The sequence below is a fragment of the Aethalodelphis obliquidens genome, unplaced genomic scaffold (assembly GCF_003676395.1).
Source record: "Aethalodelphis obliquidens isolate GAN/ISIS:26980383/991018 unplaced genomic scaffold, ASM367639v1 scaffold55, whole genome shotgun sequence".
In the NCBI taxonomy this organism is placed as follows: Eukaryota; Metazoa; Chordata; class Mammalia; order Artiodactyla; family Delphinidae; genus Aethalodelphis; species Aethalodelphis obliquidens.
Window position 1 is genome coordinate 10,858,709 of NW_020837999.1, and position 27,466 is coordinate 10,886,174.

Below are 27,466 nucleotides of genomic sequence, written 5' to 3' on the forward strand. Positions count from 1 at the left end.
GAACCAGTGAACTTGAAGACTGGTCAATGGAAACGTCCCAAAATTTAAGGCAAAGAGGAAAAAGAATTTAAAAAAGAATAGAATGCCTAAGAACTGTGGGACAATTATAGAAGATGTACCATACATGTAATTGGAATACCAGAAGGAGAAGGAACAAATAGAGCAGAAGAAATATGCAAAGTAATAATAGCCGAATAACATTCCAAAATTAATGAAAGACAGCAAACCACATATCCAGAAAGCTCAGAGAATACCAAGCAGGATAAAAAACAAAACAAAACAAAAAAAAACAAAAAAAACACGAAGAAAGAAAAAACTACATTAAGGTATGTCATATTCAAATTGTAGAAAACCAAAGACAAAGTTAACAACCTTGAAAAAGCCAGAGGCAGGAAAATCTTACCTACAGAATTACAGCAGATTCTTGTCAGAAACCATAGAAGCACAAAGAAAGTTGAGTGAAATATTTAAAATATTGAAGGAAAAAAATCATCAACCTGGAATTCTATATTCAACAAAATTATCCTTTTGTTCAGGACAAAGACTTTCTCGGAAAATTAAAAACTGAGAGAATTCAGTGCAAGCAAGAAGTATTAAAATGTTCTGTCCTGCAAGAAATATTAGAAGTTCTTCAGGGAGAAGGAAAATGGTATATAGGTCAGAAACTTGGATCTATATAAAGAAAGAAAGAATGTTAGAAAAGGAATAAATAAAGGTAAAATAAATTTTTATTTAATCTTAATGTATTAAAAACTAAACCTTAAAATGTTTAAAGTAATAATAGAAGCAATGTATTGAGTGATTATAGAATATGGATAAGTAAAATGAATGACAGCGATGTCACAAGGATCAGAGGAAGGAACTGGGAATACTTTTATAAGGTACCTGCACTACATATGAAGCAGTAGTGTTATTTGAAATTAATTTTAGATTAGTTAAAAATGTACTGTAAACTCTAGGGCAGCCACCAAAATTTTTTTTTTTTTTTTTTTTGCGGTACGCGGGCCTCTCACTGTTGCGGCCTCTCCCATTGCGGAGCACAGGCTCCAGACGCACAGGCTCAGAGGCCATGGCTCACGGGCCCAGCTGCTCTGCGGCATGTGGGATCTTCCCAGACCAGGGCACGAACCCATGTCCCCTGCATCGGCAGGTGGACCCTAAACCACTGCGCCCCCCAAATTTTTTTTGAGGAAGTATAATTCCTATCCTAAGAGAAGAGATAACATAGATTATATAAAATGCTCAACTAAAACCAGAGAAGGCAGAAAAAAAGGGGGGAAACATATCAAAGAATAATGCAATAAATAGAAATCAATTATAAACATGGAGGATATTCATCCAAGCATATCAATAATTGCTTTAAATGTAAATGGTGTAAATACAACAATTAAAGGAAAGAGACTGTCAGAGTGGATAAAAAATAAGACCTAACTTATTTATAAGAAACCCACTTTAAAGACACATGTATGAATAGATTAGAAGCAATGGGCTGGGGAAAGATATACCATGCTAACAATCATTAAAAGGAAGCTGAAGTAGCTATATTGATTTCAGACAAAACTGAATTCAGAACAAGGACAATTAGCAGATATAAAGAGGGTCATTACATAATGATAAAGAGGCCAATTTTCCAAGAAGACATAACAATTCTTAGTGTGAATGTACTTAACAACAGAACCCTGAAATATATGAATCAAAATCTGACAACTAAAAGGAGAAATAGAAAAATACACTATTATAGTTAAATTATTCAACACCCTCTTTTAGTAATTGATAGATCAAACAGGCAGAAAATCAGTAAGGATATGGTTGGCCTGAAAAGCACTATCAACCTGATCTAATTGACATTTATAGAATATTCCATCAAACAACAGCAGAATGCATATTTTTTCCAAACCTGAATAAACAACTTCCAAAATGGGCCACATTCTTAGTTGTAAAACACGTTTACAAATTTGAAAGTATAGAAATCATATAAATTATATTCTCACACCACAATGAAATTAAACTAGAAATAAATAACAGAAAGATAACTGTAAAACCTCCAAATATTTGGAGTTAAAAGACACATGTCTAAATAACACCTGTGTCAAAAAGAAGTCTCGAGAGAAATTTAGAAATGTTTTGAACTAAAAGAAAATACTATTTATCAAAAGTTGTGGGAGGCAGCAAAAGCAATGTTTAGAGAGACGTTTATAACATTAAGACATATATTAGAAAAGAAGAAAGATCCAAAATCAGTAATTAGTTTCCACTTTAAGAAACTAAAGAAAAAAGGGCAATTTAAACCTAAGGCAAGCCAAAGAAAATAAATAATCTTTAAAAGGCAGAAAAAAATGAAATTGAAAACAAGAAATCAACAGAGAAAATTAATGAAACACAGTTGTTAAGACATCAATAAAATCAATAAACCTCTTGCCAGGCTGAGAAGACACTAATCACCAATGTCAGAAATGAAAGAGGGATTATTACATGGACACTTAAGAATAATAAAGAAATAACATAAATAGCTCTAGGCCCATAAATTTGGTAACTTAGATGAAATGAATGAACTCCTTGAAAAACACAATCTGAATAGGTCTATAACTATTAAAGAAATTGTATCACTAATATCCTTCCAAAATAGAAAGCACTGGGCCTGGATGGTTTCATTGGTGAATTCTACCAAATATTTAAGGAAGAAATAATGCCGATTCTCCACAATCTCTTCCAGAAAACAGAAGCCGAGGGAACACTTCCTAACTCATTCTATGAGGCCAGCATTACCCTAACACCAAAAACAAATAGACTTTACAACAAAGAAAAACTACAGACTAAAATCTCTCATGAACATAGAAGCAAAAATCCTCAACAAAATATTAGCAAATTGAATCCAGCAGTGAAAAGAAGTATACACCACAAACAAGTGGGATTTATTCTAGGTGTGCAAGGTGGCTCAACATTAAAAAATCGATTAATGTAGTCCACCATATCGACAGGCTAAAGAGAAAAATAATGTGATCATATCAATTAATGTAGAAAAAGCATTTGACAAAATCCAAAAGCCATTCACGATAAAAAAAAAAACTTTCAGTAAACTAAGGGTAGAGAGGAACTTCCTCAACTTGATAAAGAACATTTACAAAAATCCTACACCTAACATCATACTTAATGGTGAGAAATTGGGCATTTTCTCCCTACAATCAAAAACAAGGCAAGAATGTCCACTCTTACCTAAAGGATGAGAAGCATTTAGCAGTGCAAATATCTGGGGAAGAGCATTCCGGCAGAGGAAATAGCAAAGATGGAAAAGAGCTCGACATTCTTGAGGAACAGAGAGGTCAGGGTGCTTGGTGTATCATGAATGGGCAGCAAAGTGGTAGGAGGTGAGATTACAGGAGTAAGATGGGGCCCAATTATGCAGAATCTTGGAAGTAAGGTAAGGAATTTGAATTTTATTCTAATAGCATTGGAAAGTCAGAGAGGGGTATGGTCTGATTTACACTTTTAGAAGAGTGTGGCTTGCTGACATGAACCTCTTGGTTGTGGCCATATACGTACTTGGGAGGCATTCATTCTTTGCACGTAGATTCAGATGACAAGATGAGTCCATTTTCAGTTAATGCATAGGTACTCTTGCATATCCAAGTTTTGTAATGAGCTTTAATGATATTGCCATCCCCAGAGAAGAGAGACAGCCATCATTGCTATTGGATTGTCACTTTAAGGCAGAAGACATTCACCAGGCATAGGTGAAGAGAAAAAGTTGGAAGAATTCAAAGTCAATATTTTTAAGTTTATGGTTTTGAAGTATAGCTTTAAAAAATTATTATTCTCAAGAAAATTGTAACAGCCTTAGGGAACTTGTCTATACCTTTGCTATAAAAATGCTACTGAAGGCCTTGGCCCTTTCATCACTGACTACTCCTACTAAAAACCCCACCAAAGAAATTATTTTAAAAATAAATGCCAGGACAACAGGTTTTTCTTGAGGAACACATGTGATTTCTTTTAAGAAATAGAAAGTGTACTTTATTTCCATTTTTACATTAGCTGCTTAAAATTTGAAAACTCAGTTACAGAAACTGAACTGACTCTTAGTGTTAGCATACTGGCATTGGCTTCATCTATATCTACCATTCATTGTATCCAGGATGGTAATGCAAGCAGCTTCAGATGCCTTTGGGAACATGTTGAGTATAAACTTAATCACAGGAAAATTTTATGCCTAATTGTATATTACCTTCAATAAACCAAAATGTACTTTGCCTTTCTATGGGGAGATGTTAATAGTAAAGAATATAAGTGGAACATGAAGGACTATAGAGATTATTAATTTAAAAGTATTTTTATGACAACAGAGTGACCTGAAGTGCATTTCTTCATGTTGATGAGTCAATTATTTGACCTCGAGCAGACGATAAGCAGGGTCATTCGTATCACTAGTCATCAATACTATTTGTATACCTTAAATAGAGCCTTTGTAGTTTAGCTTCCATATTTAATTATTTTTTGCTTTTCACATTAAATATGTATGTCTAGAAGTCAAGAAGGTGCAACTTCTGCTATAAAACTGCAAAGAGCTAGACCTATAGGACAGCTTAGCAAACGGCACTTAATGTTTAACCATATGGGTAGCTTCAAAGAGTAATTATTCAATCAGGCAATAAAACACTACTTATAAACACAGGGTTTTCCTGTCAATAATTTAAAAGGTAAATTATGTTTGTTGTTTTTCCTCAAAGGCTAACCTTTTAGGAAGATTCATTTTGCTTCTTTCCCTTTATAATTTATTTCTATAAAATCCTTCTCCCAGATTTCAGAATTTCTAATCACATACTGAGTAAGCTAGAGCCTCATAGCAGGAGATCCCTTGAAACTTCTGCCTTATGGGGGCTGGGCATACACTCAAAAGTGCTGAACACATGAAACAAGTGCTGAATAATTTTTTTGTGTTAAAGGGATGTACTTATGGCTGGCATACAAGCTGAAAAAGGGATTGTACTGCTGCTAAGGGTCATATGCAAACTCAAGCTCTCCAGCCTTTACTGTGACACACTCATAATAATAGTGCACTACAGAAAGAATGTCTTGATTTTTTTAGCAGTTGCTATATTTTTATTATAACTATATCCAGATATAAGATATATCTGATATGTAATATATATGTAATTGATAAATATTATTATACATCAAATCTGTGTATAACTACTATTAAAAGTATCAAATGTCACCTCAATAAGGCTTAACTTGACTAAGTTATTTGAAATAGCAGCCCCATTACTACAACCTAGCCCCACACTTCTGATCCTCTCTTCTTGGCTTTATGTTTTATATATCATTTCTCACCTTCTGACACACAATATGATTTACTTATTTAGTATGTTTATTATTTATTGTCTTTTCTCCCTACTAGAAGGTGAGCTCCATAAAGGCGGTGAATTTTTCACTTCCTAAAGAAAATATTCCCTACATTATAAAATAGCTTTTTTAATTTACAAAAGATCCAGATGTTAATGTATCGATTTCAAATACATGTATGTAAACATTATAAAGCCCTTGTGCTCTGTAAATAAATGAGCCTTAAAGGTGGAATGTATAGGTATAAATTCAGAAGAATACATGCTTAAAATTTCACCTCTTCTTTTTCCCTTCCTTTCAAATGATAACATTCTAATTTCTGGGCTGGGAACTCAGAGATCTGAACTTATTAGAATAAAGTAAGGCAAAGGACTCTGAGACTTTTGCACCTTTTTTTTTTGGCAATTGGGTTCTAGGTGTTTGAGATAGTTGGAACTCTGACTTCCAGGGAAGATGATAGTTCATTGATATATTCCAAGTATCTAGAACAGTGTCTGCCACTTAAGTGCTGAGTAATATTTGTTGAATGATTTAGAATATCGTGACTCTATACAGAATCTGCATATTGTCTGTAAAGTGTTTTACTTTGAACAGTTTTATAGAAGACATGTACAGTCATGTCTTCTTAATTCTTGGCATTTATTTAATCTCTTCTGGGTACTTAAGTTAAATAAATATTGGTTTTTCTAAATCAAAGCCTTCAAAGTGCTTTTATTTAATTGAAAGAGAGTTGCTCAACCTTATGCTGCTCTCTTCCTCATTTTGTGTACTTATTTCTATACCATGTATAATGAACAATGACAGAAAACTGGGGGAGTTTTATCTCTTTCTTGGATCTTTTTTTCAGAATGGACATTTGAAATTTATAGTTATAACTAGTATTAAATTAACCAGTGGAGAGGGAAAACACATGGCACTATTCATATACACAGTGATCACTATTTGTAAAATCCCATAGTCTTTCATTTCTCTAATGAAGACATACAGATGGCCAAGAGGCACACGAAAAGATGCTCAACATCACTAATCATTAGAGAAATGCAAATCAAAACTACAATGAGGTATCACCTCACACCAGTTAGAATGGGCATCATCAGAAAAATCTACAAACAACAAATGCTGGAGAGGGTGTAGAGAAAAGGGAACACTCTTGCACTGTTGGTGGGAATGTAAATTGATACAGCCACTATGGAGGTTCCTTAAAAAACTAAAAATAGAATTACTATAATGCCCAGCAATCCCAATACTGGGCATATACCCAGATAAAACCATAATTCAAAAAGACACATGCACCTCCAGTGTTCACTGCAGCACTATTTACAATAGCCAGGTCATGGAAGTGTCCACTGACAGACGAATGGATAAAGAAGATGTGGTACATATATACAATGGAATATTACTTAGCCATAAAAATGAATGAATTTGGGTCATTTGTAGAGATGTGGATGGACCTAGAGACTATCATACAGCATGAAGTAAGTCTGAAGGAGAAAAACAAATATTGTATATTAACGCATATATGTGGAATCTAGAAAAATGGTACAGATGAACTGGTTTGCAAGTCAGAAATAGAGATGCAGATGTAGAGAACAAACTTATGGACACCAAGGGGGGGGTGGGATGAATTGGGAGATTGGGCTTGACATATATACACTACTATGTATAAAATAGATAACTAATGAGAACCTGCTGTATAGCACAGGGAACTCCACTTCACTGTACAGTAAAAACTAACACAACATTGTAAAAAAAACTATACCCAAATTAAAAAAAAATTAATTAAAAAAAAAGAAGACAGGGACTCCCCTCATGGCACAGTGGTTAAGAATCCACTGCCTGCCAATGCAGGGGACATGGGTTCTATCCGTGGTCCAGGAATATCCCACATGCAGCGGAGCAGCTAAGCCTGTGTGCCAAAACTATTGAGCCTGCACTCTAGAGCACATGAGCCACAACTACTGAAGCCTGCGTGCATAGAGCCTATGCTCTGCAACAAAAGAAGCCACCGCAATGAGAAGCCCACGCACCACAACGAAGAGTAGTCCCCGCTCGCCACAACTAGAGAAATCCTGCGTGCAGCAATGAAGACCCATCGCAGCCAAATATAAATAAATAAATAAAAAATAGAAGATGTGGTATATATATACAATGGAATATTCCTCAGCCATAAAAAGGAACGAAATTGGGTCATTTGTAGAGACGTGGACGGACCTAGAGACTGTCATACAGAGTGAAATAAGTCAGAAAGAGAAAAACAAATATCATATATTAACACATCTATGTGGAATCTAGAAAAATGGTACAGATGGACCAGTTTGCAAGGCAGAAATAGAGACACAGATGTAGAGAACAAACCTATGGACACCAAGTGGGGAAAGGGTGGGTGGGATGAATTGGGTGATTGGGATTGACGCATATACACTAATACATATAAAATAGATAGCTAATGAGAATTGCTGTATACCACAGGGAACTCCACTTTGCTGTACAGTAGAAACTAACACAACACTGTAAAACAACTATACCCCAATTAAAAAAAAAAATCCCAGTCTTTGATGAGTCATAAATTAGAAACACATTTCTGCTGCCTATTACTAAAACATAGTCATTTATTGATGCTTAACATTTTCTGACTTTGAAGAGCATTAAAGTCCATCCAGGTGAAAGGGCCTGTATAGCAGAAAACTTCTTTTCTTTTTGTACCTGCATTTACCTAAATCATCCTGTTCCTATATTTCCTTAATTCTCCTTCCTTGTGCAGTCATTGGTAGTCCAAAGGGCTCACACCAGAGAGAAGAGGAAAGAGGACTTTATTTTTCCAACTTCACTGAGGTATAATTGACAAATAAAAATTGTATATAGTTAGGTTATATGACATGATTTTTAAGGTGTACAATATGATGACTTTATATATAAAAATATTTTATATGTAAATATTATATAATATTATTAAATATTATACTGTATAATATTTATAAGTATAAATGATTACAACAATCAAGTTAATTAACACATGCATTACCTCCCATAGTTACTTTTCTTTTTTTGGTGATAACACTTAAGATCTATTCTCTAAGCATGGGTCCGGTTGACCAATTCAGTAACATTTTCAAGGTTCATCCATGTTGTAGTATTGAATATTTATCAGTACTTCATTCCTTTTTACAGCTGAAATATTCCATTGAATGGATATACTACATTTTATGTATCCATTCATTATTTTTTGGCCATTTGGGTTGTTTCTGCTTTTTGGATATTATGAACAATGGTGCTATATTCCATTAATATTTGCAAAAATACTTAAAATATTTAGGAGGGTCAGTGGAAAAAATATTCAACTAGGAGTTCAGAAACGTAAGGTCAACTTTAGCTTTGTAGTAATTCCATGTTCACTAAAGGAGATTTGACTAAAATTCCTTTGTCCTTCAATACTTGATAATTTTATATTTTTTGTCTTTTTCAAGTGTTTGGCCTAAGACCAAAGTCCTGCAGCAGAAGAAACATTAGGTCGTTACAACTATACATTCTACACTGTAGCTAGGAAGTGCACTCAATATTGTAATTAATCTTAACCTTAAATCTTTTCTATGTTTTTTAACTTAGTCTACTGTACAGTTTGGAGAATACTTAAAAATTCAGTTTTATATTGCTCCTCTTTGGAGAAAAGGTGCTCTCCATTTTACCAAATGATAGAAATCCTAATAATAAACAAAAATAATCTGAATGGAATGTGCTGAGGAAATATTTTCATTTCTCCCTGTTTTATTTCTGGTAGGGAATGGACAGTTCCTAAAATCTTGTCATTTGTCACCACAGTCCCAAAATCATCTTGCTCCCCCTTCATACATAAAGATGACCTTTAAGGAGGATTTGAGAAAATTCTAGATGACCATTTTGACATGCTTGAAAGTTGGAGCAAACAACCTATTTCCTTTGACCATTCTCTTGGGCAATAAAAGTTTTTATTTTACTCTATTTTTTTAATTGAAATATAGTTGATATACAATGCTGTGCCAATCTCTGCTGTACAGCAACGTGACTCAGTTATACACATGCTTTTTCATATTTTTTTCATTATGTTTTATTACAGCATATTGAATATAGTTCCCTGTGCTATACAGTAGGACCTTGCTGTTTATCCATCCTGTATATAATAGGTTACATCTGCTAATCCCAAACTCCCAGTCCTTTCCTCCCCCACCCCCTCCCCCTTGGCAACCACAAGTCTGTTCTCCACGTCTGTGAGTCTGTTTCTGTTTCATAGCAGGTTCATTTGTGCCATATTTCAGATTCCACATGCAAGTGATATCACATAGTATTTGTCTTTCTCTTTCTGACTTAACTTCACTTAGTATGATAACCTCTAGCTGCAAAGGTTTGGTTTTGCTTAGGGAGGATGGGGGTGGGATGGGGAATCTTCCGGTCACTAATTAGCAATGTGCTTATCTACTAATGAAAGCTGAAACTACTTTTGGAAGTTAATGGTGAAGAAAACAACTTAACGGCAATATACCTCTAGAATTCATTCTAATAAAGTCCGTATCCGGCAAGAGACACACGTTGGAAAACTCAACCCAGACAGTAAACTTTCCCCAATTCGTACTAACCCTCGTGAAACTTATGGGTGATGCTTGGATTTCTTGGTCGTTTCCTCAGAAACCGCAGCCAGAGAGGTCGTTTGCCCGCGCCAGGAGGAGCGCCCGGAGGGGTAGGTGTTCTTAAGCTATCGTCTGCGTCTGCGCTGGTCTCCCGCGCCCTTGTAGTGAAAGAGGCCCGGATGGAAGACGCGGAGAGGCGCCGTTGCCATGGCAGCAGGGTCCTGGCTGCTGCGGCGCAAGTGCTGGGGTCTCGCTCGCTTTGCTGTCAGAGCTTAGAAAGAGGAGGAAAGGAGAACTCCCCTGGCCGACTTTGTGACCTCAGCCGCTGCGTCTTACACAGGCAGGAGGGGATATAGAGGGAGCGAAGGGAAGGATGATGCGGAGATATTTACGGTGGGAGAGAGGGTAAAGGGGTAAACGTCTGGGACAGCTGGGAGGAAAGGTGGGTAGAGAAGCGAGTAAGGAGACTTCGTGTTGGCGCCTCATCCTTCTGAGTCCGGGGTCCACGGAGCTTGGCGCTGGCAGGGAAGCCTGGCAATTCCGCCTTACTTCGCTCTGTATGAGGGAAACCCCTCAGAGGGTAGCTTCCTTTCTAATTTTTGTCATATTCTTTCGCCTCTGAAAGTCTCATCCCTGGGAGAAAAAAGTCACTCCTGAAATGTTAGCTTCCATGAAGAGGCTAAGGTATTCAGTTAGTCGGTGGTACCTTGGGACCCTGGATAGAAATTAAAATTACCACTGATGTTTGTAAAATATTGTTTATCGTCATACTGTGTGACAGATTGTGACTTAAAAAAATTTTTACTGATGGGATCACAGTCTGGGTAGGATGCCGCAGTAAGAATGGGCCAGATGGTTTCATGATGTGATTATTGGTTAGCTTTTGCTTAAGTACTTATTTTATATTAAAAGGCGTTTGGTTTGACGTTCTTCCCGTTTTCTTAGATTTTAAGCAACCTTAAACTAGTATGACTGGAGTCAATGATTTAGATTAAACTATTTTTGAGTGTTTTGAATCCTGAAAGAAACTTATCAAAATTGTGTGTATATATGGACTTAACTAAAAAATCTACAGTCATAACCACGTGGGATTTAGCAGACACATAAGAGGAAGGAGTTAATTTCTGTCTCTTGCTACAGTTCCTTATTAAGAGGGTGGTTCTGGCCTAAGCCACCTACATAGGTTTTTACTGATGATACACAGTGAATGTGTGAAACTCACAAGGAATACGTGTTAGGTGATTCAGTTTGTGTAAGATGTATTTCTTTTCCAGAATGTAGACTGTGTGCCATATGGCCAGTACCCTGGGGATGAAGATTAAAAAAACTGAAGGGGATTGAATATCCTGTGACGCATTTGAAAAAGGCTTAAGGGACTTCGTTACAAGAGCTTATGATTTATGTTCTTTGTTTACTTGGGAACGATCCATGAATTTTTTGAAGTTACAGGAGAAGAATGGCACTTGTTATTTGATGAACTTCATTTACTTCCCTGAGTCACTTCAACTATGGCTTTTTTTCTTTTTAATTACAGCATGATAGTTTGATTTAAGAATACCTAATATGTTTAGTTTGTAATTATCTTACTTTGCTGATTCTGTGTTTTAGTTTTAAATTTGAGTTTTCACATGGGTGAGATACTTTGTGAATAGAAAAGCGTATCTACTGGAGTCTTCAGGCAACCATTTATTTACAGGTCAGAACCATGTTTTTATGAAATTAAGGGAAAGCAGTGATGAATTCCATAGAAGTCTTACTCTAACAATTAGTTATGTAACTTAAACATCTTAAAATAATAAATTTCAAGATTCCTGATCTGAAAATAAAGCTGATTATCCTAAGGCATATGTGACTGTGAAAAATAGTATTATTTATAGAAGTGTTTTGGATCACAGTGAGTTTTAGTCTATTCTACATCATTCTTGGCACCCTTACTTTTTAAAACAATTTTTTAAAATTTATTTATTTTATTTATTTATTTTTGGCTGCGTTGGGTCTTCATTGCTGCGTGTGGGCTTTCTCTAGTTGCGGCGAGCGAGGGCTACTCTTCCTTGTGGTGCGTGGGCTTCTCATTGTCATGGCTTCTCTTGTTGTGGAGCACGGGCTCTGTGCACGCAGGCTTTGGTAGTTGTGGCACATGGGCTCAGTAGTTGTGGCTCACGGGCTCTAGAGCACAGGCTCAGTAGTTGTGGTGCTCGGGCTTAGCTGCTCCGTGGCGTGTAGGATCTTCCCGGACCAGGGCTTGAACCCGTGTCCCCTGCATTGGCAGGCGGATTCTTAACCACTACACCACCAGGGAAGCCCCAGCACCCTTACTTTTAATTGGTAGGTAAGTAGACAAAACAGTTTGCGTGATTTAGCCAGTTTTGCAGCTTAGGGAGTGATAAATAAACTCACTCTGAAACATTGATTTGTTTTCTTCAGGTCACTTCAAAATATTCCTCTCAACCTCTGATTTCCAAATTATTGAGACATTACTTTGAGTCCTTTAAGAAAGTCCATTTCCTATTTTTAGCTTAAAAGAAATAAGTATCTAGAAAGATACAGTCCAACTAATACATTAGAAATAGTTATAATTATCCAGTTGAATAATTGAGTTGAATAATTAACACTCAGTGTGCCTAAAACTAATTTTGTCTTGAGAGGGAAGGGGAAGTAATATTAAGAACTCTGCAGAGGAAAGGTGGTGACATTTAAATGAGATAGACTTTAGAATTTAAGTCTTGAACTCAGTTATTCAGACACTGATAATTTATCTTAGAGTAAGCATTATCATGGTACTGTGCATTTGTTTTTACATTCTCTTGCAATTCATAAGTCGGCAGTTATTTGCTAATTTGCTTCTTGTAGTAAAAGTTAAAATAAACCTAAGGGTCATCTAGCTCAATCATTTGTCTAAAGTTTCAGTCTCCTTTGAAACAGTCTTGCTGTGATTATCTTCTGAGCTATGTATAAACATTTGATCAACAGGGAACTCAGCTCACTTCAGGGCAAGTTTGAAAATGTAAATTCTGTCTTACATTGTGGAAAAATTTGCCCCTGAGTTTCTAGTCCTTGGTACTAGTCTTACTGTTTGAAATAATGCAAGTCCAACCCTCCTTTACATGGTTACCATTTAAATATTGTAAAGCAGTTGTCATGACTCTCCTTTAGGAGATTTCTCTTCTGTGGGCTAACATTCTGAGGGTTTTCAAGTATTCCTCAGAATACTGGCTTTAAGGCATTTTATTCTCATAACCTGTCTTCTTCCCTTCTCCTTGTCTTTTATTTCCCTGTCTCCTGGTTTACCAACCTCTGAATGTGTTCCAGCTTGTCTTTTGTTCTCTAAACTGTAACAAACTGCATACAGAGCTTTGTATGTTATCTGTACCTCAGCCAGGTCTCAGCCTTGGAACCCATTTATGTTTTCGTCCTCATCATTTTTTTCTAATTGATGTATACTTGATTTACAGTGTTGTGTTAGTTTCTGGTGTACAGCAAAGTGATTCATATATTCTTTTTCATATTCTTTTCCATTATGGTTTATCACAGGATATTGAATATAGTTCCCTGTGCTATACAGTAGGACCTTGTTGCTTAACAGTAAGACCTTGTTGTTTATCTGTTTTATATATAGTAGTTTGTATCTGCTAATCCCAAACTCCTAATTTATCCCTCCCCTACTCCCTTTCCCCTTTGGTAACCAGAAGTTTGTTTTGTATGTCTGTGAGTTTGTTTCTGTTTCATAAATAAGTTCATTTGTGTCATATTTTAGGTTCCACGTACAAGTGATCTCATATGGTACTTGTCTTCCTCCTTCTGACTTACTTCACTTAGTATGATAATCTCTAGGTCCATCCATGTTGCTGCAAATGGCATTATTTCATTCTTTTGTATGGCTGAGTAATAATATTCCATTGTGTATATATACACACCACATCTTCTTTATCCATTCATCTGTTGATAGACATTTAGGTTGCTTCCATGTTTTGGTTATTGTAAATAGTGCTGCTGTGAACATTGGGGTGCATGTATCTATTTGAATTATCTCATCCTTTTAACTCATTTTGAACATACTGTGCACTAAAACCTATCAAAACTTTTTCACACATAGCATTATCTATTCTCTTAGCTAGTGCTTGTACAGCTAGTGGAAAGATGGTCTCCCACATGCTTTCATTATCATTTGGTAGTGAACAGTAGAAGGAAAAAAATGTAAATCTTGCTTTAGTAAAACTGGCACCAGGTTAGGTAGTCTGGTCAAACATTTGGGGAGAATAAAGTGAAGCTAATGGCCACAACAGAGTTTGATGTTTTATGTTTATCAAATCAAACATAATTTCTCTCATTTTGTATCTTAAAAAATGTACCTAGGGCTTCCCTGGTGGCGCAGTGGTTGAGAGTCTGCCTGCCGATGCAGGGGACACGGGTTCGTGCCCCAGTCCGGGAAGATCCCACATGCCGCGGAGCGGCTGGGCCCGTGAGCCATGGCTGCTGGGCCTGCGCGTCCGTAGCCTGTGCTCCGCAGCGGGAGAGGCCACAACAGTGAGAGGCCCGCGTACCGCAAAAAAACAAAACAAAACAAAAACAATGTACCTAGATTTAATGTGTGCTTGACTTCTGTACTTTCTACTTCCAGAAAAGGTTTTAGGCAACCTATTCTTGGTGTAGGAGCAAGAGAAGGCAGGTATAGAAACAAGGTCCCAGGTGTTTGGGGCCCTGAAGATCATAGTTCTACAGTTATTTTGAAACTGGACCTAAAATTCTAGGTATATTTATAGAGCATTGCTCTTTTTGTTTAAGTCAATAGTGGAACGTATGCAGATTATTGCTGTATATTTCTACCTTTGGCTATTTCATGACAATTAGATCCACATAAACAATTTTCCCTCAACCATTTTCTTTTTGAAAAGAAAATATGACATCAAACTGATGCCTTCTCACTTCTTCTAGACCCTTCTCCAGGAGCACATTTATGTTCAGGCCACACTGGAAAATTCCATGCACTTCTGTGTTGCTTCTTCCTCATGCTGTTCTCTTGTCTGGGATAATGATGAACTCTCGTACTCATTATTCAAAACCCATCTCATCTTTCCTTGATATTTCCAATTTTAAACGGAGTTAGTTGCTTTTTTATTCTTCTTTCCACAGTCCTTTATAATATACCTTTTCCCCACTTATCTACATTTTCAATTTATGTTTTTTATCTACATTTTAAATGTATGTATTTTGTTTATGTTTGTCTTCTGTATCAGGGCTCAAGAGCATATTTTATAATTTTTATAGGAATATCATAGGTGTTCAACAAATATTTGTCAAAATTGCAGTGCATATTCACACATGTATATAGTATGCTCACACACATAAAGGCACGTTATAGGTAAAGATTAAAATGCTTCCATCATTTGAAAAGTTATGGACCAAAAAATTAGGACTTGGAACTGACCTCAATTTGCAGATAACTTTAGTTTTTTCATAAAAATGGCTGAATGGTATTTTCATAAAAAGTTTTATACCATTTTCACAAACATTTATTAACTGTCATCTGACATTCTTGTTTCTTGTCACTGCCTTACAGATAGTACTAGGCATCACAGTTTGTTTTTTATGAAAAAGATATATGTTATTTTGAATTGACAACAGTTTGACTTCTCTGGAAATTAGTATTTACTATAACTGAGAGTCAGTTGTTACATAGTTAAAAAAAAACTCTCAGATCACAAATTATAATTATGCTATATAAATTACCAGAAGGACTGAGAAACTGAGGATGAGGGTTAATATAATTGTTTTTATTTGAATATGAGAAAATGTGAACGAGTGAGACTAAAAAGCTGATTCATCAGCTTGTACCTGGACAAGGAGTTTTAATGATTGGTAGGGATGTGGAAAATCCTTCTCTAAGCCTCAGATACTTTTCTTATCCACCTTTTTTAGTCTCCTCGTAAATAGGGTGTCAGGAATTGCGGGGAGGTGGAATGGTTGTTAGGAGTGGTACACCTAGAAAATGTCTGGCCTTTTTAAGTCTCTCTTTTAGGGTATGCTGATATGTTTATTCTGAACATTCCATAATTTGTGTTTCTGTGTTTAATTAGCTTACCTTTAACATTAAAGGTAAGCTAATTAAGCATACTCCATACTACCCCTAAAGTGGACATGACATACACCTTATCTCTTTTAATCTTATAACATTATTCTTTAACAAACAGAAAATGGATGAAAATCAAGAAACTGATTCAAAAGGTAGTGAAGAATATGAAGATGACTTTGAAAAGGACCTGGAATGGTTGATTAATGAAAAAGAAGAAAATGGTGCCAGCGTAATAGAGGTATATATAAATTGCCAACAGAGTTCATAGTAATTATATTAACAAAGCGTTTTGTAGTTCTTGAGGCGTTTCACATATATTATCTCATCTGAACCTCACAAAATTCCTTTGATATACATAGAGCAAGTGTAATTATCCCCATCTTAGAGATGAGAAAATTGAGGCGTGGAGAGTTTAAACGTCCTAAGGCATAGGGCTAATTAGTGAGAGAACAGCGATTAAGTTAGCACTTAATAAAGCCAAAATTATAATTAAAAAATTAAAATTATAATTTACATAATGTAAATAATTTATTGCATCAAAAGTAAAATACATTTAATTTCTACTTTATATGAACCTGGGTAAAATCATGGGTTTATTCTTTTAATATACATGAAAAATAAAGCAAATCCTCAAAAACATGGTCTTCAGCTAATATTGGAAACCTTAAGAGTGAATTTTAGGGGAATGAATATATGGAAAAAAGTAAAAGGTCAAAGACTGAGCCATAGGAATATTTGTAGGAAAAAGTGGATCCATTAAACATGATTCCGTATCAGACATGTAGAAGGGAAGTCCAGGAAAATGAACCAGTTCCTGGTTCACAGAAGGTTCCTTCTTTCTCTCTTTACATATATACAGTGTGTATGTGTATCCATATATAATATATATGTGTGTGTATATATATATATGCATATGTATTGACACTAATTATATATGTGTATTACAATAGATAATACATAATTATTATGTATAATATAATTATTGTCAATAAATAGGGAAGTAATAAAGAAAAGGACCAAGATGGGGATAAGAAAAGGTGACTTTAGAGGGACGTTGATCAGAGTAGTTACAACAGAAGCCAGATTTCAGAGAGTTAAGGAAAAGAATATGAGGAAATGAAGGCAGCAGGTTTTACATCACAACTGTCTCTTAGTTCCGTTTTGCTTTCTTATGCAATGGAGAAGACAGATGGGATAGATGATATTTGGAAATGGCAACAGAGTCAAAAGTGAAGACTTTTCCAAGATGACTTTTACATGGCAGTTTTATGCATCTTTAACAAAAAAATAATCAGAATGAGTAGAGGTAGAGATACCCAGAGCAATAATGCTGAACCAAGGTCTCATGACTAGAAGAGTGTGAGAGCCACAGCACAGGGTAACAGAATTAGAGAAGTGATAATGATAATTCATTGTTTTACTTCTTTATTCATTCATTCAACAAAAAGTAATGATCACCTGCCATGTGTCAGAGGCTGTTCTAAGTGCTGAGGATACAGCAGTGGTCAAAACAGTGCTGAGGATACAGCAGTGGTCAAAACAGTGCTGTGATGAGTCTTGCTCGTTCTGGTGGATTACTACAATCACTTTTTCCTTTGAGGCTGGTAGGAAAGATGGATGACAGAGCTTGAAACAGGGGTGAGGGTCGGGGGAAGATTTTACTGTAGTGGGTTTTACAAAGAAGTGAAAGCTAAAGGAGAATTTGGAAACAGATACTATAGAAATGAGCCAGAGAATCAAGTACAGCTAAAAAGAAAAATTACAAGGCAGAGGTCTTAGTTGGTCTTAGTTGTTTGGTAGTCATTTTAGGGGGCCAGGTTTATTTACTTATTGGACATCCAGCAGTGTTGTGCAGGTTAGGAAGAGAAGGCTGTTAGAAATGGTGACTGAGCTAGTAAAAGAGGAAGGGAATTTTAAGGGGTTGAAGAGAGCAGAAAAGAGTAGCTCCCATGGAACTCTTTCAGGAGGAGAGAATTGTCTGAGAAAGAGAAAAAATTATATATTTTAGGGGCAAAGTGTTTGGTAGGTGAGGATACATGTTTGGAGGAGAGATGCTAGGTAAGAAACCATTAGTTAGAAACAGATGTGGAGCAGGGTTTTGTGATGTGATAATGCTGGTTTACGGTTCATGTGGAATTACATTTTTTAAAAAAGTAAGGCCAAGTTATATAATGGTGTTTAACGTAGATTATTGGAGCCTCTGAAGATAGCTGAGGAAAGAGAATCTGATCCAGAGCTAAAACTTGACCTGATATTTGGGTATAGGTCCTGCAGAAAATAGCAGCAACACTAATCTGAAAAGATTATAGGAACCTCAAAATTATTAGGACTTGACCAAAGGCACTGACCTTGTAATGGTCCTGGGGAGAAAGATATCTTTTTGAAAAATACAAATATTACAGGAGAAAACATTTTAAAATATATTCTTCTGAAACTGTAAAGGGAGGAAAATTTTATAGAGGGAGGAATATTAAAATAATATTGTACTATTTGTAGGTACATTTTTATACATTGGCATAAAATTAAAAAAAAATAACCAGTCTAGTACTTAGCAACATCAAATTCAAATTTAGAGTTAAATTTTTCCTGATGTGCTTTTCCCTTGGGGTGCTCATAAATATGAATTAGAAAATTATGAGTGAAGTATGATCAGGAAGCATGTAAATTTTCCCACTTATAAAATAAATTACATGAGCATGAAAATCCATTTTGGATTGTCTACATATAAATGGACAAAAGAGTCTCAATTTTTACTGAAAATGAATCTCATCTCTGTTTTTCTAGAAGGTTTGTGGGAATGAAGAGAATATTAACCAAGGCTTAAAAGAGAATGAAACAGAAATAGAACATTCCAAGCAGCTTTCTGATTCTGACAGATCTTTCAAGGATGAGGTTTCATCAATAAGAAATGACTTCATTTCTGTACCGAGTATTCAACCTTTGGATCCCATATCAGATTCAGACAGTGAAAACTCTTTACAGGAATCCAAACTAGAAAGCCAGCAAGACCTGGAGGAGGAAGAGGATGAGGAAGTAAGGAGATATATTATGGAGAAAATTATACAAGCCAACAAGCTTCTACAAAATCAAGAACCTGTGAATGATAAAAGGGAAAGAAAACTTAAATTCAAAGACAAATTAGTTGATTTGGAAGTTCCTCCTCTGGAAGACACTGATACTTACAAAAATTATCTTGAAAATGAAAGTGATGTGTCTGGAAAACTGTCTCAGTTATGTATTTCCAATGAATTTGCACAAGAAAATGTGCTCCTGTCGCCTACTGATGGAAATTCTGAAGAAAACAAGGATAGGAAAATACTAGTAGAGAGAGATGGAAAGTTTGAACTTCTGAATTTACAAGACATTGAGAGTCAGGGGTTTTTGCCCCCCATTAATAATGCTAATTATACAGAAAATGAGCCTCAGCAGTTGTCACCCAGATCTCCCAATTTATCTGTCAGTGGAGTCAAGAAAGAAGAGCCAATAGCAAAAATTCATGCTCTGGCTCACTCATCAACAGAAGAGCAACTGGCTTATATCTCTCAGCCACCACCCAACCCCAAGACTCATCCAGGTTCTGCTGCCAACTCAGATCGAAGTAAGGGGAATGGAAAATCTAGTCATAGGACGCGGTCTGCAGATGTATCTCCAGTGACCTCAACATACTGTCTCTCTCCTCAACAGAAAGAACTGCAAAAACGACTAGAACAAAAGAGAGAAAAGCTAAAGAGAGAGGTGAGAGCACAAGTGGGCATTATATTGAAAGTAGAATATGTTTTTATGTGTCATAAATGCTGTAGGAATTGAAATGGTTCTTCAAACTATTTGATATATCTACTTGCTTATTTTGTTTTTCTTTTGTTGGATTAAGTGGTTAAGTATTAAGCATCTGTATTTATGGAACAAGCACCATGATTACCTTGGTCCTTTCTGGTAAGCATCACAAAAGCATAGTAATGAATGACCCGTGTTAGAGCTAGAGGAGACCTCAGTGATGACCTCATCTGATCCTTTCATTTTAAAGGTGAGGCTCAGAGAAGTTAAGTGACTGCTGAAAGTAATCTTGTTATGAGGTAGGTGAAAATCAGATGTCAGATGAAAAAATGAAGGCACAAATTTGTTGGGGTTTAGGAGGCAACAGGTGGGACTGGATTATGTTCTCTGGAGTGTGTGTGTGTGTGTGTGTGTGTGTATTTCATATATCTTCCAGGCCTACTGATGGAAGAAATTTTCACATATTGAGGTATGGGGAAGTCATTCTGGCTTATACATGATTTGTCTTGAACTTTATGCTAACTAGAACAGCCTGTCTTATGGCCTGTAAAGCATACATTGTACATCTCCTTTCGCCATTAAAGAAAACAAAGAATGTATTTACCAGATTTCTTAGAATGTCCACTTTGAAGATAGGATAAATGCTCCCCCACTTCCCATGACACCAATGCTAATACTCCTTTGAAGATGAGGTTCCCTACCCAGACACCAAGGTCATACTGACTTACTGTGTACATGTTAATCTGTCTCTTTTGAAACCTTGAAGGGATGTACCCCTCTCACGCTTGATGTTTGTTCTTTGTTCTGACAAGATATAAAACTATGGTCCAAGCATCCAAAATGGCACTGGGTGGCCGTTGTGGATGTGGTTTCAGATGTGTTCCTGTATCGCCGAGAACTTGAGTTTTCTGAACTGTATCAAACTCAAGTATATCAGCAGACTTTCCAAAATAATATCTGCCAGCTGCAACCTTATGCTCTCAAGGTCTCCCCTTGAGACACCATTTCAGATACCAACCAATCCTTGCTTAACAAGCGCCCTTATTTCTTGCCAGCTTCAATCCTGGTTCTTGACAAACAACTTATGTAACTTTGCAGTTTTTGCTAATATATATGCCTCCCCCATTTTGTAGTCCAGTGGAACACAATTCAAGTGCTTCTTGAATTTATGTCTCCTGGGCTATAGTCCTTAGTTTGGCTGGAATAAAACTCTTTTCTATTCCTATTACAGATTATTTTCGTCAACACTACAGTTCCTTGATTTCAGGGGTTTTAGTTTTAGATTAAGAATAGAACCTCATAACCTAAATGAAATGTCTCCGAAATGCCATACAGAATCCAAAATTATTATTTTGGGATTTTTTTCCTTGCTCTTAAATAAAAGTATAATTGAAAATTCTAGGTATTAAAACTGGGGGATTTTCTCTAAATTACCTAAATCAGCGCCCTGGTTCTCTGTTTTACTGGTTACCTGATAGCATGAAGCTGAACCATATAAAATGTCTAACTGTAAATACAAACTGCAACAGAATCACAGTTAATAGAACCTTACAATTAGAAGGAACCTTAAAGATTATTTTACAGATGAGAAAACTATAGTCGAGATAGTTTAAATAACTTTATTGAAGTCCCTCAACTTGTCTGTAGCAAAGTCAAAATCCCAGTTTTCTTGTCATTTGTTGAGAAACGGTATATTTTCTACTTATGTAGGAAATTACCATGGAAATTTCTGGCATTTAAATCAAACTCACATTAGCAGAAAAAGATAAAAAAAATGAAGTTAGTAAGAACGTGTAACCTATAGCACACTCAGGTAGGAATCTGAAAGGGTGAATACTTAATAAAATTTTGCTTACTTGGGTACTAAACTCTAACAGTCAGACTCAGCTTACTTGGTTCAGGTATATAATAGGTACTTAAAAGGATCGTTAACTCAGAACTTCATGATAACACAAAAGAATTTGTTGAGAATAACTGAACTATATGTTTGCTGTACACACACATGCATCTATATGTGTATTTGTGTATATACTTCTGTAAAAGTTATGTAGGAGTTTTTGTATTGAACAGTCTTTTCACTAATGAATTAACGGTAATCTTTAACTGGTATGACTGATGGATAGTTCTGTTTTTCTTTTGATCCTCTTTTTTAGGTGTCAAACACTCTGTTTTGGGATATACTTTTCTCATGTCAGGATCCTCATAACTAAATTTCCCTTTGCTTATGTACTTGCTGAAGGCATTGTCTTTAAGTGCTAAGACTTTAAAATATTTTTAGTTGGTTTCAGGGGAAGGCTTTCCTTTTTTATGCCCAGCAAAATATTTGCTGGGTTGGGCAGCTATACTCCATCTCTCTACATTAAGTGCATCATTTCACTGTTCTCTTTGGCAACTGTAGTATCTGTGCTTTGGCTGATATCTTCTGTATAATCCAGATGTTCCATCTGGAAAAATAATTGTCTTACAATACTGTCTATATTCATGCAAGGCATCCAAAATCCTTTTGGTAAAAATGAACTTAAATATAAAATTTAATATTTAATAAATTCACATATTATATAATGTAAGCTCCTTTAGGGCTTAGAAAATAGTATACTGGTATTTTAAAAGACATTTTATACTGTTAATCGGATAGAACTTTTCCTTTCCTTCCTGTATGTTGTTCAATCAAAAAGAATTAGAAGGGCTTGCTATATTGTCAAAATGTAAGGAAAGAACTCTGAATTCCATTGTTTAAAAACAGTTTAAACATGTATTCTATAATTCAGTTTATTTCCATGCTAAAATTTTAGTATTGGAAGAGACTTAAGAGCTTGTTAATACAACTTCATCTTATAGATGGGAATACTGAGTTAAGTGGTTTGCCCAAATTGACATATTATGATGGCAGTATGATTGTTAATCAGACCTCCTAACTTCTAGCTTGGTGCTCTTTCCACTGTGACATGCTGCTTTGTTCCCAGTAACTATTTTATAACTCTTCATAATTGGTTTATACTTAAACCAGTGAGGTACTCTCACTTCTAGTTTAAGTAACTCTCTTTTATAACATTAGTTGAATAATGCAGTTATAAAGTGCATTTTGTTCTCATAGTTAACTAATTACTTATTTTTCTGATAGCAGAAATGTTACTTTATGATTATACAGTAGTTGAAAATATTTTTAAACATTATATAAAAAAAATCTCAAACATATACAAAGGTACAATTAACCCCTGTGTCTCCCTTACCCAGATTCAAAAGTCATTGAGACTTTGGCATATTTGTTTCATCTCTTCCTTTTTTGGCTGAGGTATTTTTTAAAAATTAATTATTTATTTATTTTTGGCTGTGTTGGGTCTTCGTTGCTGTGCACGGGCTTTCTCTAGTTGCGGCAAGCCGGGGCTACTCTTCGTTGCGGTGTGTGGGCTTCTCATTGCAGAGGCTTCTCTTGTTGTGGAGCATGGGCTCTAGGCGCACAGGCTTCAGTAGTTGCAGCGCGTGGGCTCAGTAGTTGTGGCTCGCGGGCTCAAGAGTGCAGGCTCAGTAGTTGTGGTGCACGGGCTTAGTTGCTCCACGGCATGTGGGATCTTCCCGGCCAGGGATCGAACCCACGTCCCCTGCATTGGCAGGCGGGTTCTTAAGCACTGTGCCACCAGGGAAGTCCCTGGCTGAGGTATTTTTAAAGCAAGTCCTAGACAGCCCAACATTGCTACTTGTGCACTTCAGAAGTGATTGTACATGTGAGAAAGAAAATGATTATAGCATTTTGTTTTGTAACCACAATGCCATGTATCACAATTATCAAATTTAACAAAAATGTAAAAAATTTTAAGACATTTATAGTGCTTCTATAGACCCCATGTAGTGCTTCTAGAGTATGGTGTTTTTTTTTCTCTTTTGCACAGCTGCAATTTGGGGAGTTAAATACCAAGAGTAAACTAGGAAGTGAAGGAGAGATCCAAGGAATTCTTGAACAGCATGTTGTATAATGTAGATCTATGTAATTGTAGACTTTATCTTGACAATGTAATTTATCTGAAAAGTCTTCATTTTTTTTCCCTAAGCAAATTAGAGGTCCTGTTTTTTAGGGAGGCCCAATTTACAGATGGAAATTTTTAGGGGCAGGGAATCCTAATTTCAGACCTCAAAATGTATCTCTCTACTTTGATAACACATATATAATTTTATTAATTTTTCATTAATGTGTTTGGATATTCCTTCCACCAGGAGGAACAAAGGAAAATAGAAGAAGAGAAAGAAAAGAAAAAAGAGAATGACATGGTGTTTAAAGCATGGTTGCAAAAGAAGAGAGAGCAGGTCCTAGAAATGAGGAGAATTCAGCGAGCAAAGCAAATTGAAGACATGAACAGTAGAGTAAGTAAAACTCTGTGAAAAACAAGTTCATACAGCTATGAAAGCTGAATTTATTTATAGAAGGGAGGCTATCAGACTAAAAACCTATGGAAGAAGTAGAAAAAGTGGTCCAAGAACTACCCTTGCTAAAGATGCCACATGCAGATGACTTATAATTAAATTCTAAGAAGGCTTGTAAAAATCAAATGATTCCTATTTTATTCAAACATTTATAGCAGAGAAAAAGGAAAGCTACCAATTCATTTTTTTAAGATAGTATAACTTTGATATTTAAATAGGAGGACAATGCACACAAAAACCCTATAGACTGGTCTCACTTAAGAGTAGATGTATAGAAATCTTATGTGAAAACTAACAAAGACACCAAATTATTTAATTTTTTAAAGTTCAAAATATACAAAAAACCCAAGAGAAAGTAAAAAAATCATCTATATCCATACTATTTAAAAAATGTATGTAAAGTAAAAATTGAAAATTCAATTCTAAGCCCTTCTAGGCTCATCCCCTAGTGGTAACCACTTTTAACAGTGTGCCGCAAATCCTTCCAGGTCTTATTTATATTTACATGTTTATCTGCTAAAAATTTATTATATGGTTTGATTTTTTTTCACTCATTCATCAAGGAAATATTTCTAGATCATTACATTTAGATCTCTCTTTTCAAATAGGTGTATGATATTCTACTCTTCAGAGGTAACTTAATTTATTAAACCATTCCTCATTTGTACATATTTAGATTGGTTCTAATACTACTGTATTAATTAACAGTGCTGTTGTGAACATGTGCATTCTGTAGGAGAACATCAGCATTCTGTAGGAGAGTTTCTTGGAAATTTATGACTTACTGGATGTCCAGAATGAAAGCTGTGGTTAAACATGCAAAATTAACCTCCTAAAAGGTCGTATCAGTTTATAGTCCCTCCAGCAGTATGGAAGAGTGAATGTTTAACACATCCTGTCTAACACTGTACATAGTTTATTTTCTTAATTTTTCTTCGAATTAATAATATACATTATTATTGTATACGAGCATGTGTGTATTCTGTGAATTTCCTATTTATAGTCCTTTTTTGTTTTATTTTTCTTATTGCATTGTATATTAGAGATTTTAATCCTTTGTCTATTATGTCTGTAAATATGTTTTCCTAGGCTGAAAAAATGATATATTTTTACATTTATTTACATTTATTATGCCATTTGTAGAAATTTTTAGCTTTTAAAATCTTGGGATGGACGGTACCTTTTAAGGTAGTAGACCTGAAACCACAAACTAAAAGAGAAAATATTGAGAAATTTGACTGCAACTGTATAGTAAAATAATACTATGCTATAACCAAGTAGGATTTATTTTAGGAAGGAAATTATGGACCAATAATAACAAATCTATTAATATATTCAGTACATAATAGGTAGATAAAGGAGAATTTATGGTTATCTTGAAAGATATAGAAAGGGTATTTACTAGTATTTATTATAATTTATTTTTAAGTATTTCTAATAAAATGTGGGTTACAATATAAATACCATCTTAGGAAATACTATAGGCATACCCATTAAAGTCAGAGATAGGTAAGGCTCCCCTCTATAATAATAATTTTATTCTGGGAGTTCTATCCAATTTATTAAGAGAAAGGGAAATGAGGTATAAGTATTAGCAAAGTGGTCTTTTATATTATAAATATACAAAAATTTATAGTCTTTCTGTATTCCAGCAAAAACCTCATAGAAAAATATAAAAGGGGAAGGAATATAGGCATATATAAAAAACTTTGAGCTGAACAGGAATGTGTAAGACCTCTATGGAGCAGGGGACCAAAAAGGTGAATTTGGTAAATGAAAATAAATATAATATTCCTAGATGGGGGGAAAATATTATAAATATATGAGTTATTTGCTAAATGAAAACAAATATGATATTCCTATAATATTCCTGGATGAATGAACTAAATATTACAAAGATTTGGGTTCCTCCAAATTTATCTTTGTATTTAATGTAATATCCATTAAAAGCTGATTAGGACTTTTAAATTGTCATAATTGTTAGTGTTACTATTAATATTTATATTATTAAAGCAAAACTTTTGAATTTTCCAATAAAAAATGGGCAAAGGATATGTATAATAAGTTCAAATAATATGGATAAATATAGTTGTCCATAATATATGAGAGCAAGATACAAATTTGGTAGAGTCAAAGAAATGCCAATTTAAATTTTTTCATGTATTCGATAGATTTTTTTTTAACTGCTTACTATATGACAGGTGCTATTCTAGGCACAGCATGGAAAAAAATGGGTTTATTTTTAATTAATTAATTAATTTGTTTGAGCTGGGTCTTATTTGTGCCAGGTGGACTCCTTAGTTGCAGCTCGAGGGATCCATAGTTGCAGCTTGCCGGCTCCTTAGTTGTGGCATGTGGGCTCCTTAGTTGTGGCTTGCCAGCTCCTTAGTTGAGGCACACGGGCTCATTAGTTGTGGCAGGCGAACTCTTAGTTGCAGCATGCCTGTGGGATCTAGTTCCCTGACCAGGGGTTGAACCCAAGCCCCCTGAATTGGGAGCATGGAGTCTTAACCACTGCACCACCAGGGAAGTCCCAGAAAAATAGGTTTAGTCTATGTTTTATAACACTCATCTAGTAGGGATTGAAAAAAAAATTTTTAAGTCTCAATGTAAAATAAATTTATAATTATAAATAGTGATGAATGCTATGAAAAAAAGGAGCTATGAGAGATCATAATGAGGGCAATAAGTGTATCAGGAAAGATTTTTCTGATGAGTAAAGTAGGAGTAGAAATTAGGCCAAGGATTAGAGGAATTTGTTTTAAGCCAGGAGAACATGTGAGAATGCCTGAGACAGGAACTAACTTGGTGAGTTTGAGAGGATCCAGAGAGTGAGCAGGAATCAGATCATGTGGCATGTTGGGGTCTATAAATTTGTATTTAATCCTGTTATGGGAAGCCATTGAGATTATTTAAACAGAGGAGTGATATATTAGATTTGCAGTTCCACAAGATCACTCTGACTGCCATGCTGTGAATGGATTGGAGGGGGCAAGAACAGATATGCGGAGAGCAGTTAGAAAGCATATATAGTTGTCTAGGTGAGAAATGATGGTGACTTGGGATAGAATTATAACAGCAGAGAGAGAAAGAAAGAGATGTGAAATGTGATATTTGTTTTAGAGTATTAATTGAAGGAACTTCATAATTAACTAGATATGTGAGTGAGGAAGAATGAGGTGTGAAGAGAATACACCAGGTTTCTCTTCTGAGCAACTTGGTGGATGATGGTGCCACTCACTGGAGCAGTAGAAAAGATACTGATTGG

General features: G+C 35.4%; 1 protein-coding gene across 4 annotated transcripts in view; it reads left to right on the plus strand.

Moving 5' to 3' along the window:
* Positions 1–27,466, plus strand: part of CCDC181 (coiled-coil domain containing 181) — a 49,712-nt gene that overhangs the window by 10,499 nt on the left and 11,747 nt on the right. For 2 of the 4 annotated variants that reach the window (XM_027086379.1, XM_027086382.1), the window contains exons 3-6: positions 9,997–10,048; positions 16,127–16,246; positions 18,793–19,743; positions 23,992–24,138. In XM_027086379.1, the coding sequence (XP_026942180.1) occupies positions 16,130–16,246; positions 18,793–19,743; positions 23,992–24,138 (1,215 nt within the window). In that variant the 5' untranslated portion in view covers positions 9,997–10,048; positions 16,127–16,129. Of the gene's footprint in view, positions 1–9,996; positions 10,049–10,132; positions 10,279–16,126; positions 16,247–18,792; positions 19,744–23,991; positions 24,139–27,466 lie in introns of those variants that run through there. The other 2 variants (XM_027086381.1, XM_027086380.1) reach the window with 2 other exon arrangements.